The 15,186-nt window shown below is 49.5% G+C and overlaps 1 protein-coding gene across 3 annotated transcripts; it reads right to left on the reverse strand.

Moving 5' to 3' along the window:
* Window positions 1-646: 646 nt before the first annotated feature.
* Window positions 647-12,900, reverse strand: LOC125535281 (uncharacterized). 3 transcript variants are annotated; one of them, XM_087543423.1, is made up of 5 exons: window positions 12,613-12,900; window positions 11,368-11,445; window positions 7,195-7,309; window positions 6,858-7,118; window positions 649-1,061 (listed from the first exon to the last, which is right to left on the reverse strand). In XM_087543423.1, the coding sequence occupies exons 2-5, from the start codon at window positions 11,431-11,433 to the stop codon at window positions 961-963; spliced, it is 543 nt and encodes a 180-aa protein (XP_087399549.1). In that variant the 5' UTR covers window positions 11,434-11,445; window positions 12,613-12,900; the 3' UTR covers window positions 649-960. The 3 variants fall into 3 exon arrangements, 2 of the variants coding, with proteins under 2 accessions (XP_087399549.1, XP_087399548.1); XM_087543422.1 differs by lacking the exon at window positions 649-1,061 and adding an exon at window positions 4,185-6,780; XR_015615870.1 differs by lacking the exon at window positions 6,858-7,118 and having other exon boundaries at window positions 647-1,061.
* Between the last annotated feature and the right edge of the window lie 2,286 nt (window positions 12,901-15,186).

A 15,186-nucleotide genomic window follows, 5' to 3' on the forward strand; every position in this document is an offset into this window, starting at 1 on the left:
CCAAGATAATATTTCAAGAAGTCAAGCATCTAAGCTTGGGGATGCCCCGGTAGGCATCCCACCTTTCTTCTTCAACAATTATCAGTTAGTATCGGTTGAGCCTAAGTTTTTGCTTCTTCACATGATGTGTGCTATTCTTGGAATGTCATGTTATTTTGTTTTGCTTGCTATCTTAATAAAATGCTTAGATCAGAAAGTTTTTGAATAAGAGAGAGTCCTCAAATAGATACCTATTTACTTAACTACTCGCTTGATCTTCACTTATATCTTTTTTGGAGTAGCTTGTCATTTACTCTTGTGCTTCACTTATATCCTATGAGTAAATTGTTGAATAAATTGATTGTCATGAAGTTGAAATCATATCATGCCTAGTGGTAGCTTCACATTGGGTTTAGAAAGTGAAATCTTTTGAGGCTTGACAATCACAATATTGGTCATACAAGCAATTCACGAATAATTAGTATAAGGAAGAGAACTTTCACATATAAATACACTATCATGGAAATCATTTGTGATTGTGAGCCCCCATCAAAATATTATATGCCAAAATTGTGGACGTTGGACAAGGAAGACAACGTAATGGTTTATGTTTGTTCATATTCACATAGAAGTTATATTGTCATAGATCCTTCAACATGTGGTGCTTGCCCCTCATCTTTGTTGTGACGCCCCCGATTTGACTGTACACTAATCATACACGCAAATGTGTATGATCAAGATCAAGGACTCATGGGAAGATATCACAACACAACTCTACAAATAAAAAAAGTCATACAAGCATCATATTACAAGTCAGGGGCCTCGAGGGCTCGAATACAAGTGATCGATCATAGACGAGTCAGCGGAAGCAACAATATCTAAGTACAAACATAAGTTAAACAAGTTTGCCTTAAGAAGGCTAGCACAAACTAGGATACATATCGAAAGAGGCACATGCCTCCTGCCTGGGATCCTCCTAAACTACTCCTGGTTATCGTCAGCGGCCTGCACGTAGTAGTAGGCACCTCCAGTGTAGCAGGAGTCGTCGTCGTCGGTGGCGTCTGGCTCCTGGACTCCATCGTCTGGTCGCAACAATCAGGTATAGAAAGGGGGAAAAGGGGGATAAAGGAACCGTGAGTACTCATACAAAGTACTCGCAAGCAAAGAGCTACACTACATATGTATGCATTGGTATCAAATAGAAAAGGGGTAGCATATGTGGACTGAACTGCAGAATGCCAGAATAAGAGGGGATAGCTAGTCCTATCGAAGACTACGCTTCTGGTAACCTCCATCTTGCGGCAGAAGAAGAGAGTAGATGGTAAGTTCATCAAGTAACATCGCATAGCATAATCCTACACGGTGATCCTCCCCTCGTCGCCCTGTGAGAGAGTGATTGAGGGAGTCCTAGATTAGGGGATCCTCGGACAGCTGGACTATATACTTTGGCCGGACTGTTGGACTATGAAGATACAAGATTGAAGACTTCGTCCCGTGTCCGGATGGGACTCTCCTTTGCGTGGAAGGCAAGCTTGGCGATTCGGATATGTAGATCTCCTTCCTTGTAACCGAATCTGTGTAACCCTAGCCCCCTCCGGTGTCTATATAAACCGGAGGGTTTTAGTCCGTAGGACAACAAAAATCATACCATAGGCTAGCTTCTTGGGTTTAGCCTCTCCGATCTCGTGGTAGATCAACTCTTGTAATACTCATACCATCAAGATCAATCAAGCAGGAAGTAGGGTATTACCTCCATCGTGAGGGCCCGAACCTGGGTAAACATTGTGTCCCCCGCCTCCTGTTACCATCCGCCTTAGACGCACAGTTCGGGACCCCCTACCCGAGATCCGTCAGTTTTGACACCGACATTGGTGCTTTCATTGAGAGTTCCACTGTGTCGTCATCATAAGGCTTGATGGCTCCTTAAACATCGGCAACGATGCGATCCAGGGTGAGGTTTTACTCCCCGGACAGATCTTCGTAGTCGGCGGCTTCGTACTGCAGGCCAACTCGCTCGGCCATCTGGAGTAGATCGAGAGCTATGCCCCTGGCCATCAGGTCAGGTTTGGAAGCTTGAACTATACCGCCGACATCCGCGGAGACTTGATCTTCGACGGATTCGAACCCATGTCAGGTACACCGCACAGTCACGATGAGCATGATTTAGCTCTGCCGTCGGACAGTGTTCGGGACATCACACCTGCAACTACTCCGATCCTCAATCCGGAACAGATCGCGCCATCCGAGGACAGGTGGATGGACCCCGCCACGGAGGCCGCACACTCAGCGGTGATAGAGCCGAATACTGACTTCACCTCCTATGAGACCTGTGTTGCCGGACACTCGGATTCGTCCTCGGCCACAGACTCCGAACTGCTTGCGTCCGTGCCCATCCAATCTGATTGGGCACCGATCATGGAGTTCACCTCCGCGGATATCTTTCAGCATTCACCCCTAGGCGATATGCTAAACTCATTACAGTCTCTCTCCTTGTCAGGAGACCCTTGGCCGAACTATGTCCAGCTCGAGTGGCAAGCGGACGGCGAAGAAATTTGTTCCCCACCCACCACCCACTTAGTAGCCACTGTCGACGACCTAACCGACATGCTCGACTTTGACTCCGAAGACATCGACAGTATGGACGATGATGCGGGAGACGAACAGGAGCCACCGCTCACAGGGCGCTGGACTGCCACCTCAGCGTATGATATATACATGGTGGACACCCCAAAGAAAGTGATGGAAATAAGGCAACGGAGGATAATCCCCCCAAGAAGAAATCCAAGAACCGGCATCATCGGCGCCACTCTAAGCCCCGCCATAGCAAAAACAGCGATACCGGCACAGGAGATAATAACGCTGCAAATAGTGCCGAAGACGAAGACAATCCCCTCCAGCCAGGCTTTGAGCAGGAGGATGGGCAAGCCAGCCCTAAGGAACAGGCAGCAGACGAAGAATCAGAGGATGACAATTACATGCCTCTCTCCGAAGACGAGGTGAGCCTCGGCGACGAAGAATTTATCGTGCATGAGGATCCCGTCGAACAGGAGCGCTTCAAGCGCCGGCTTATTGCCACAGCAAAAAGCCTGAAGAAAAAGCAACAACAGCTTCAAGCTGAGCAAGATCTCCTGGCGGATAGATGGACTGAGGTCCTGGCAGCTGAGGTACACGAACTCGAGCGCCCAATCAAAAGTTTCCCAAAGCGCAAGTTGCTACCCCAACTTGAAGAGGAAGCATTAAAGCCCGCGCTTCCAGCGTATGCTGCGGCAAACCGGCCGCCTCGTGGCCGGGAGAAAGTGGCATATAAGCCCAAAGTCCAGCCCGCACCCCGTTGCCAGTCAAACAAAAATAGCAAGGCCCGGGGTAACACGCAGGACCTGCGAGACGTATTGGAAAACAAAGCAGGACACAAAAGATAGATCTTTGGATCACGAGGGCGCACCCCAACACATGACGATGACCGTCATGCCGGATAGACCAGAAGCAAATCCGGCCGTGCCGAACACAGCAGACAAGACTCGTACGAACTGCGTCGTGACATAGCCCGACATAGAGGTGCCGCACACCCCCTATGCTTCACTGATGAAGTAATGGATCATGAATTCCCAGAAGGGTTTAAACCTGTGAACAGTGAATCATACGATGGTACTACTGACCCCGCGGTATGGATAGAGGATTTCTTCCTCCACATTCACATGGCCTGCGGGGATGATCTACACGCCATCAACTACCTCTCGTTAAAACTCAAAGGACCAGCTCGACATTGGCTAAATAGCTTTCCAGCAAACTCCATCGGAAGTTGGGACAACCTGGCAAACGCATTCCTAGACAACTTCCAGGGCACTTATGTGCGACCACCGGATGCTGATGATTTAAGTCACATAACACAACAGCCCAGAGAGTCAGCCAGAAAATTTTGGACTCGGTTCCTAACCAAAAAGAACCAAATTGTGGACTGTCCGGATGCCGAAGCCCTAGCGGGCTTTAAACATAACATCCGTGACGAGTGGCTCGCCCGACACCTCGGCCAAGAGAAGCCAAAGTCCATGGCAGCCCTCACAACACTCATGACCCGCTTCTGCGCGGGCGAGGATAGCTGGTTGGCTCGTAGCAACAACACAACAAGCAACACTGGCAAATCAGAGGCCAGAGATAGCAATGGCAAACCCCAGCACAACAAACACAAACGCTGCAAACATGCTGAAAGCACCGAAGACACGACAGTCAATGCCGGATTTAAAAGCTCTAAGTCCGGTCAGCGGAAAGGGCCACTCAAAAATGACAATTCGGGTCCGTCTAGTTTGGACCGCATACTCGACCATCCATGCCAAATTCATGGTAGACCAGGAATACCAGCCAATCATACCAACAGAGAATGTTGGGTCTTCAAACAAGCTGGCAGGTTAGGCACCAAAAACAAAGACAAGGGGCCTCAAAGCGATGACAACGACGAGGAACCCAGATCACCGAATAGAGGAGGGCAAAAGAAATCTCTCCAGCAAATCCAAACGGTGAATATGGTAAACACCACCCACACTCCCAACCCGGACCGGATAAACACCCTTAGGGATGTCGACCTAACAAAACAAGTCAGCCCGCAAAACAAACTAGGGCCAATCACCTTCAGCCAAATGGATCGTCCGGTCAACACTAGTCACGGCAATCCAGTCGCACTAGTCCTCGACCCAATAATTGACGGGTTCCACCTCACAAGAGTCCTTATGGACGGAGGCAGCAGTCTAAATCTGCTTTACCAGGACACATTGCGCAAGATGGGCATCGATCATTTGATGATCAAACCCACTAAAGCCACCTTTAGAGGTAGTATACCAGGCGTGGGGGCCAGCTGCACCAGCTCCATCGCCCTCGAGGTAGTCTTCGGATCACCAGACAATTACCATGCCGAAGAGTTAATCTTCGACATCGTCCCCTTTTGCAGTGATTATCAGGCATTGCTCGGGCGAACTGCTTTCGCTCAATTCAACACGGTGCCACATTATGCCTACCGTAAACTCGAGATGCCCAGGCCGTGCGGCGCCATCACGGTCAATGGCGAGGCCGAACTCTCTCTCGGTACCGTAGAGTACGCCGCTGCTTTAAAACAGCAGAGGCAATGGAGGGCACCTTTCAGTCAAATCTTGAGTCGACGGCCAAACCCCCGGACACATTCAAAGTAGTCTGAATTACTTCACGACAGGATAGCCCGTCTCGTCCAGGGCTCAACTAAACATTCCAGCGAAGTCCAAAACATGCCACATATCACGGCTCAACCGCTCTCCGGCACACAAATATTTCTTACATTTCCTTTGCAGGCTCACCTTTGCGCAGACCGGGACTGGTGACATGGTAATAGCTCGAACGCACAAGGGAATCTGTAGATATTCCTTGCGACGTCCATCCGACAATACTCCGGATCTGCACACAGCTTCTTCCTCCCTGGTCCCAATAGGTTCCACAGTCATATTCCCCTTTTTATCACACTACCTGTACTCATACGCTTCGACGTATTATTCAAATACAACATGTGGATTTATATGACGCTTATTTGCTTTTATTTCTTATTGAAACTCTTTTGTTAAGTGGCATCCATACACCACGATATGCCTTTGCCAGGGGCTTCGTTTTACCCATAATACGGCAATAAAGTCCGAACACCTTCACGGAAGTTTGGCATCCTGAACTTATAACAATATATGCATCAGCTCCGAATCATGTCTTGGGTCAAATGTTGGGTTTGCCCGGCTCCCATGTTTTGCTGCCTTACGTTCTGCTATATCGGCTAAGCAGCACCGGGAGAACTACTGCGATTGTGTCCCGGTTCTTCCGGACGAGCACCTCAGTAGAGAAAGCCGAAAACTGACTATCATGATACGGCAAGAGCTAGTCAGCTGTTCGAGAGGTTGTAAAATCTTTAAGGATTTCTCCCGCATAATGCCATAACCAATGCAGCGTGCGATGGATCGGTTCTTCTTCCGATCAGGTGCCTATAGGGCCCCTCGTGCGGTCTTCCAAACACCAAGGGCTGCACCTACCTTCCTAATGCTCCTATGGCTAAGTGAGAATGATAAAGCCCTATAGTCCGATTGCCTAGTTTGCTGTGCTGAACACCTCCTTCAAAGGACCCAAACTGGGGTAAAGAGTGATCAGGTTTATCCCGAACACCCACGTATTTCTTACGAGAGGGCATAAGCCGATGACTGGCCAACTCTCAGGTTTAATATATAAAACGGTCACGCAGGAGGGTAAACTTTTATAACAGGTAATAAATAATAGAAATGACCTTGTTCTCACATTACAAAGGACAACATGACTATATTCATGGAAATATAATGTCCTTGGTGCATTGCTCCGCCGCAAGGCAGGATCCTTTTAGGACACTTTCATAATACAATTCGGGCTTGCGGTGCTCCTTTCCCTCTGGCGGTCCCTCGGTCATCAGCTTTTTAGCATCCATCTTCCCCCAGTGCACCTTTGCGCGGGTAAAGGCCATTCATGCACCTTCTATACAGACTGACCGTTTGATGACATCAAGTCGAGGGCAGGCACTAAAAAGTCGCGTCACGAGCCTGAAGTAGCTACCTGGAATCGGCTCGGCAGGCCATAGACGGATAATCAAATCCTTCATGGCTAGTTCGGCCACCTTATGCAATTCGATCAGCTGTTTCAGTTGATCGGTAAAAGGCACCGGATAATTCGGTGCCAGATACTGCGACCAGAAGAGCTTATCCATAGTATTCCCCTCTTCGGCTCGGTAGAATTGGGAGGCATCCGATATGCTGCGAGGAAGTTCTGCAAATACCCCTGGAGAAATCCGAACTTAAAATTATAAAGCATAATTTTCTCCTCAAATACTTGCTTTACTTGGAAGAAGGCCTTACTCGCCGTGATCTCCTTCACCTCTTGGATCTCTTGCAGGGCACCTTGGGCATCGCACACGGCCTGATGAGCCCTGGTGAGTTCGGATTCTTTCTCTGTTAAACTCTGCTCCAGGGTCTCACATTTTTCCATGGCCTCTTGGAGCTCTCGCTCAGCTTCCACAACCTTGGCCTCGTGCTTCTCACGAAGAGCCTGCTCTGTGGCTGCCTTTTCCTCGGCCTCGGCAACAGCCTTCTTTAGAGCCTCGACTTCAGTCATCACCCCTGGCGCAAATCATGACACATATTCTATCATACTGAAAATTCATTCGCACTGAACACAAACAAGATTTGTGCATACCTTGTTGATCTGCCAACTGCCTTTTTAACTGGCCAAGCTCCGGTTCGGCCCGCTCCAGACTTTGATTCAGTCCGGAAACCTCCGCGGTATGAGCGGCAGTAGCCGCTTTAGACGCCTGCATACAAAAGAAGAGAGATAGATGTCATCAAATGAGTCTTCCTGCGAAAAATATATTTGATCCTCTGTCTAGTTCTTTCGTTCACCGGATAGTGTATCAGGGGCTACTATCCATACTATGACATTATTCAAAACTGTATAAAACATACCTCAAAACCTCTTATAAGGTCGATATAGGCTTCATTCAGTCCATTTTCAGCAGACTGAACCTTCTCAATCACCGCACCCATAAGGGCACGGTGTTCGCCGATGATGGAGGCACTCTTCAGCGCCGCCAATGAAGCACCCGGCGCCTCTGGTTGGACAGAGGTTGCCGGTGGAACAGGGACGCACTCTCAGTTGGGGAAGGCCGCCTGCTTGATTCCGGAGCCGTACGGGTCTCCGAAACCGTGTCCGACTGGGGGTCGAATTCAAGATGGTCCCCGCCGTCGACTCCTGTGGGGATCTTCTCCCCAATGTCTCTGGCCCCTGAGGTTTGATCTCCAGGTGCCGCCTTCACGATTTTCTCCACCCCTCCTTGGACGGAGTCCCTCTGGGACGAAGCCTCAGTGTTGATCACATATTCGGGGGGAGGGGCCTTTGGCGGCGTCCTGCTCTCCATAGCATCCGATCTTAGCAAGTCCTCTGATGAGGATTGTTCGGAACGGGACCCCGTCGTACTACAAAAAATATGGCTCAGGTTAAAATACTATGCCATGATGGGTTCGGACACATGAATGTGTTCGGATTTTATATACTTACGAGTTCACTAGGGGCTGGGCCCTAGGATCCCACGCCGGGCTGCTATCGTGACGGTAGTGGACTCTTTCGGAAGAAGAGTTTTTCTGCTTTTAAGTGACTCGGCCTGCAAGTGTACGGAGGCCGTCCTCTTCTTTCTTCCCCCGCTGGGGATTAGTCTTCCTCCTTGTTCTCTTCGGAGGCAGGATGGGCATGAGGACGAAGGCCGCCCCGGGTCTTTTTGGCCTCCTTTTCGGTCTTCTTCTCCGGCACCTTGTAAGGCGCTGGGTCCAGCATCTTCGTCAGAAGTGGGCCGGCCGGTTCTTCGGGCAGCGGGGCTGGACATTGGATCCGCCCGCCTTCTTCGTCCAGCCCTAGGAGGGTTGTGTAGAACACATTAAGCATTTCCCTTAAGTTATGTGAATAAAACATATGATAACTTACCGAGCTTGTAGGGCGGGACAGTTGGTACCCGCGGTCCTCGGTCGAGTCCGGCCATGTTTTGTCGGGCTTAAAAAGCACCTTCCAGATGTCTTCGTGCGAGGAGCCAAAGAGCTCTCGCAGGGTCTAGTTCTTGGCTGGATCGAATTCCCATAGATTGCAAGTCCGGTGTTGACAAGGTAGGATCCGACGGACTAACATCACCTGGACTACATTGATAAGTTCCATATTCTTGTCTTCCAAATCCTTGACGCGTGTCTGGAGCGCCAACAGTTCGTCGGACGAAGACCAGTCCAGGCCCTTCTTGAGCCAGGATGTAAGCCGTAGAGGGGCTCCGGATCGTAACTCGGGAGCAGCGGCCCACTCCGTGCCGCGCGACTCAGTAATGTAAAACCACTCCTGTTGCCACTCCCTGACGGAATCATTGAAGGTGCCTGTTGGCCATGTGACGTTGGGCATCTTGCTCACCATAGCGCCCCCGCACTCAGTGTTCTCACCGCCCACTACCTTGGGCTTCACATTAAAGATCTTCAACCATAAGCTGAAGTGTGGCGGGATGTGGAGAAAAGCCTCGCACACGACAATGAATGTCGAAATGTTGAGGAAGGAATTGGGGGATAGATCATGAAAATTGATCCCGTAATAATACATGATGCCGCGAACAAATGGGTGGAGGGGAAACCCTAGCCCGCGGATAAAATGAGGTAGGAATACGACCCTTTCGTGGGGTTCCGGGGTAGGGACGATCTGTCCCGCCGTCAGGAGACGGTGGCCGATTTCCTGGGCTAGATACCCGGCCTCCCGAAGTTTCTTGATGTCCTTCTTCCGGACGGTAGAGGCCATCAACTTGCCTCCCGCTCTGGACATGTTCGGAGTGTTTTTGCGGAGAAGATGCGAACTTGGGTGGTGGAGCTCGAGTGCGCAAGAATGGATGGGCAGGGAAGAAGAAGGCGTGGGTAGAAAAGAGGAGTCCTTATCCCTTTATAAGGACGGTAGAAACTGCGTGCCTCCCCACTTGCCTGGAAAACTTGCTTATTCCCCAAGCGCCGTGATTGATGGCGAGGTTGGGTTACCCACACCCGTATTGATGAGGATCCCGGGATAAGGGGACACGATCTCTGCTTCGACAAGACATGCCAAAAAACCCGCCTCACAATATGTGCAGTGGCTGGTTGAGAAAAAACGGGTCAAATAATAACCGGGGCCATGGCGTGATGTCACGTTATGAAAAGTTGTCAGCAGATTAGATTTGTGGAAATATTATACTCTCTACGGTGGTATGTGGATTTTTTTTGCAGAGCCGGACACTATCCTTGTGTTCAAAATCTGCTATGGAGTATTCGGAGGAGGAACCCGCCTTGCAATGCCGAAGACAATCTACGCGCCAGACTCATCATCATTGAAGCCTGGTTCAGGGGCTACTGACGGAGTCCTGGATTAGGGGGTCCTCCGACAGCCGGACTATATACTTCGGCCGGACTGTTGGACTATGAAGATACAAGATTGAAGAGTTCGTCCCGTGTCCGGATGGGACTTTCCTTTGCGTGGAAGGTAAGCTTGGCGATTCGGATATGTAGATCTCCTCCCTTGTAACCGACTCTGTGTAACCCTATCCCCCTCCAGTGTCTATATAAACCGGAGGGTTTTAGTCCGTAGGACAACAACAATCATACCATAGGCTAGCTTCTAGGGTTTAGCCTCTCCGATCTCGTGGTAGAACAACTCTTGTAATACTCATATCATCAAGATCAATCAAGCAGGAAGTAGGGTATTACCTCCATCGTGAGGGCCCGAACTTGGGTAAACATTGTGTCCCCCGCCTCCTGTTACCATCTGCCTTAGACGCACAGTTCGGGCCCCCCTACCCGAGATCCGCCGGTTTTGACACCGAAAACGATCACCGGTTGTATCTGGCACTTGGAAGGGTGTGTTTTATTAAGTATCTGGTTCTAGTTGTCATAAGGTCAAGGTACAACTCCGGGTCGTCCTTTTACCAAGGGACACGGCTATTCGAATAGATCAACTTCCCTGCAGGGGTGCACCACATTTCCCAACACGCTCGATCCCCTTTGTCCGGACACACTTCTCTGGGTCATGCCCGGCCTTGGAAGATCAACACGTCGCAGCCCTACCTAGGCACAGTAGAGAGGTCAGCACGCCGGTCTAAATCCTATGGCGCAGGGGTCTGGGCCCATCGCCCATTGCACACCTGCATGTTGCGTACGCGGCCGGCGAGCAGACCTAACCTCCCTTATACAAGAGCAGGCGTTCTAGTCCAACCCGGCGCACGCCGCTCAGTCGCTGACGTCAAGAAGGCTTCGGCTGATACCACGACGTCGAGTGCCCATAACTGTTCTCGCGTAGTTGGTTAGTGCGTATAGGCCAGTGGCCAGACTCAGATCAAATACCCATATCTCGTTAAGCATGTTATTTTGAAATAACCGCGGACACCGACCAGGGCCAAGCCCACCTCCCTCCTAGGTGGTCTCAACCTACGCTGTCGCTCCGCCACAAAGATCCACTGAGAGGGCCATCGGGACAAACGTCCTTTCGGACCCAATCCGTGAATCACTCGCGGGTACTCTACGAGCTGACCCGACTTTAGTCACCAAAAGTATCATATAATATGTATATAATTATATACCCATGATCACCTCCCAAATGACCACGACCCGATAGTATAGCATGGCAGACGGACAAGAATGTAGGGCCACTGATGGTAAACTAGCATCCTATACTAAGCATTTAGGATTGCAGGTATGGTATCAACAACTGTAGCAACAATGACAGACTATGCATCAGGCTAAACGGAAAGAAGTAACATGCTACACTACTCTAATGCAAGCAGTAGAGAGAAGAATAGGCGATATCTGGTGATCAAGGGGGGTGGGGGCTTGCCTGGTTGCTCTGGCAAGAAAGAGAGGTCGTCAACACCATAGTCGATCGAGGCACCAGCAGCGGCATTAGTCTCGTAGTCTACCGGAGAGAAGAGGGGGAAGAAACAATGAATACAATGCAAATAGATGCATAATGATGCATGACATGACAAGTAGTGATGCTAGGTGTGCCCTAACGCAGTATGAGGTGATACTGGTGAAGGGGGGAAACATCTGGGAAAATATCCCCGGTGTTTCGCGTTTTTGGACAGATGAATCGGAGGGTGAAAGTTGCGTGTTCACTATACTAGGGATGCATGGCGGACGAACGGGCTGCGTATTCGGATTTATCTCGTCGTTCTGAGCAACTTTCATGAACAAAGTTTTCCCATCGAAGCTACGGTTTATTTTATATTGATTTTAAAAGATTTAAATCATTTTTAGCATTTATTTAATTATTTAATTCAACATTATCCAGAACAGTGCATGTTGACGTCAGCATGACGTTAGCAGTCAACAGGGGTATTGACTGGGTCAAACTCACGTGTGGGTCCCGTTCGTCATTGACTAGACTAACTAATGATGATTAATTAGTTTAATTAATCAGAATTAATTGATTCTTTAATTAATTAATTAATAATTATTATTTTAATTTTTCATATGTATAAAACGTTCTGGGGTAGGCCCCACATGTCATTGGGCCAGGGGACCCTTAGCGGGCACAGGGCGATGGGCGCCACCCGAATGGCGCAGGCGCGGGCTACCGGGGTCCGGCGCCGGCGTGGTTGTGGCGGCGGCCACTGCTGGAGCAGCAGGCACAGGAGGGCGGCACGGTGAGCGGCGGGGTCGGGTGGAGCCGGGCGCTGGCCCGCGCGTGCTGGGCGGCAGCGAGTGCCACGGGAGGAGCGGAGGAGGGTGCGGCAGCGCGGGCCGACGAGGCCACCGCAGCGCCAGCGAGACAGGGCAGCGTGCGCACGTGGGCAAGCGGTGCGGACAGCGTGAGGGAGCAGAGGCGGGAGCTGGCGCGAAGGGACAGGGCGGATGTAGGGCGCGGCGAGCAGCCGCCTAGCGCGGTGAGCATGACGAGGTCGTGGCGAGCGAGGCCGCAGGGCGGTGCCCGTGGTGTTTGGCGCATGGGCGCACTCGGGTGCAAGGGGCAGCGGGGTCGAGCTCGGGGGCTGCAGAGCGTGTGGGAGCACGGCGGGAGAAGCCGGTGCGGTTGTGCTCTCCGGGGATAGAGGGGAGAGGAGGCGGGCGCGGGGCTTACTGGGTAGTGTAGGGTTCGAGGCAGAGAGGCGCGGGGAGGTGGCGGCGGTGTCGCTGGCGATGGGGGACGACGGAGGGCGGTGCCGTTTGGGGGAGGTGCCGGCGTCGGGGTCGAGCGGCTCCGAGCTCGGGGCGATCCGGTGGGGAAGATGATGAGGACGAGTGACGGAGAAGGGGAGGCGGCACCGACGACGGCGGGTGGCAGGGATTCCGGGCGGCGGCGGTGGCGAACGCCCGATCCGATCTGGATCGAGGAGGGGGCAGAGCAGGAGTGGAATGAGTGGGGGGAGTGGGGCGACTCGAGGAGGGGGTTAGGGTGCGGTTGTGGGGTAGGTTAGTAGCCCAGGGGGGTTCAACGCGGGTGGGCTGGCCTGATGGCCTAGCTGGGCCAAGGCCCACGGGAGGGGGGGGGGGGGGGGGGTTGTTTTGTTTTGTCTATTTTTACCCTTCTATATCTAATCTGTTTATTTTTATTTCTAGTTGTATTTAGTTTCTAAAGTTATAAAAATAGCAACTAATTTTAGTGTTACAAATCATGTCACTGCCATAATTAACTTGGCACCTAGATCAATTTGATTATTATTTTAGAAGCATTTAAATAATTGTTCTTGCTACGTTTTATTCATTTTAGAATATTTATACATTTTATAAAAGTTTTGTTCCTCCACCACAATTACATATGCGTTATCCGGCATAATCCGAACATTTTAGTTTTAATATTTGAAAACTTTTTATGGTTTGCTTTTAATTCAAATGCAAATTTGAATCGTTTTGATCTAACGCTAGATTATCAATCGTAACCGCGGTGACATGGCATCATTAGCGGAGGTTCAATATAGCTTAACTATCTGGGCGTCGCAATTCTGCTCCACTATAAGAAATCTCGTCCCGAGATTTAAGAGGTGGATTAAGGGGGGGGAGGACTAGGTTACGAAAGTCTAACAGATCTTCTCGGTATTGGTTGCTTTTCTCAAACAGGTCGATCCATTACATTGACGTCTTCTTTACTCTACTTCCAGCCATCATGATGAAGTCGACATCCTTTCTTCGGAAATTTCATCGTACTTACGAAAGGACAAGGGGTAACTTCGGAAGAACGAGCCTTACAAGGTTGACTATCTGGCGGATAACTCAAGGAATGTGGTAGAAAGTAACCTTAAGAAAATATCGAGAGTAAAGAAAGAAGGTACCATGAGAAGTTTCCAATGGGCAGGCAATCGTTGGATGGCCTAATCAGAAGGTGAGGGGGGTTCAGAGCAACGAGAATAAAGTATTGCGTCTGATACCAGAATAGTTCACTTGGCAGGTGGCCCGTGAATTACATAAGAAGTCAAGCGCGAGGAATAACTTTGGCAATAGGGTGTACAGGAGAGTCAGGTTTCGATCCTGGAACCTGTGGTTTATGGGCCCACCATGTGGGTTAAAAGTAGGAAGAGCGAGGACGTCTTGCACGATCATGTAAGCAAGGTATGCCAAAGGATAGCCTATCAGTTATGTCGGCAACAACATCAGTACCAAGGGCGAGGGATGAAGAGAACCATTTTCCTGCTCGTTGAACGAGGCGGACCAATAGGCAAAGTTCCCGTCCATCGGTGGCTACCGGAATGTCATTGACAATAGTAACAGGGTCTTTCTGACAGAATTGTACAACGAGGGGTTTACATAAGCAGGATAATATTACTACTTAGATCATATAGATCACAAGAAAGGTTAAACCAAACGAGGGAAAGGAAAATATGATTATCAGATTAAACAGAACAATGGAAAGGAAAATGTGCTAAAACACATATTCCAGGGGTATATCCTTCCCAAGGACAAGCAGAGCACGATATCCATGATAGGATAGAAAGTAGAAAATCATTTAGGTAATGGGAGAGGAATTTTCATGGCATTACCCATACAATGGTGTTTGGATAATGGTTAAAGAAAACTTAGCATTGCTATTTCAATGTTCTTATTGAAAATCAAAGTACCACAGACATGCTTCGAGATTGCATGGACATGGTCAACAGGTGAAGATCAGACTTTGGAAACACAAAGGATCCATCAGGAATAACTTATAGAATAAGTCTTACAATTTCCTCATGGAAGAATGGATAACCTTGCTGAAAAGGGAACTATAACAATAGGTCCTCCAGCCAGGTGTGTTAGGCATGACATCATCTTACCAGGTTATATAAAGACCAATGCTATGTCTCTTGGAAAATGTCCCAACCATCATATCTGACCGAGATTCAGATCTGATTGGTGTCAGGATACCTCAGACTCAGGATGTCTGAGAAGAAAAGGTGCAACACAAATTGACGAGATGACATTTTAAGACTATCGGGAAATGAACTATGGAAGCAAGTTCCGAATAAGGAGGTGGCTGATGAACTCAGCGACAATAAATCAAGATTTCCAAAAGATGGATTCCCACCAGTATTCAAACAAGGAGATAACATTTGTCAGATCAAATGATATAAAGAGGTATGCTCAAGGAAAACATACACAGTTAATCATTGATTGAAAGGTGCACCCGAAATATGGGCTTAGGTAGCATGATCAATGTTTAGAATGGTGATTCAATAACCAA

This window comes from Triticum urartu, chromosome 2A, assembly GCF_056163025.1.
Source record: "Triticum urartu cultivar PI428250 chromosome 2A, HENAU_Tu73, whole genome shotgun sequence".
Taxonomy (NCBI): Eukaryota; Viridiplantae; Streptophyta; class Magnoliopsida; order Poales; family Poaceae; genus Triticum; species Triticum urartu.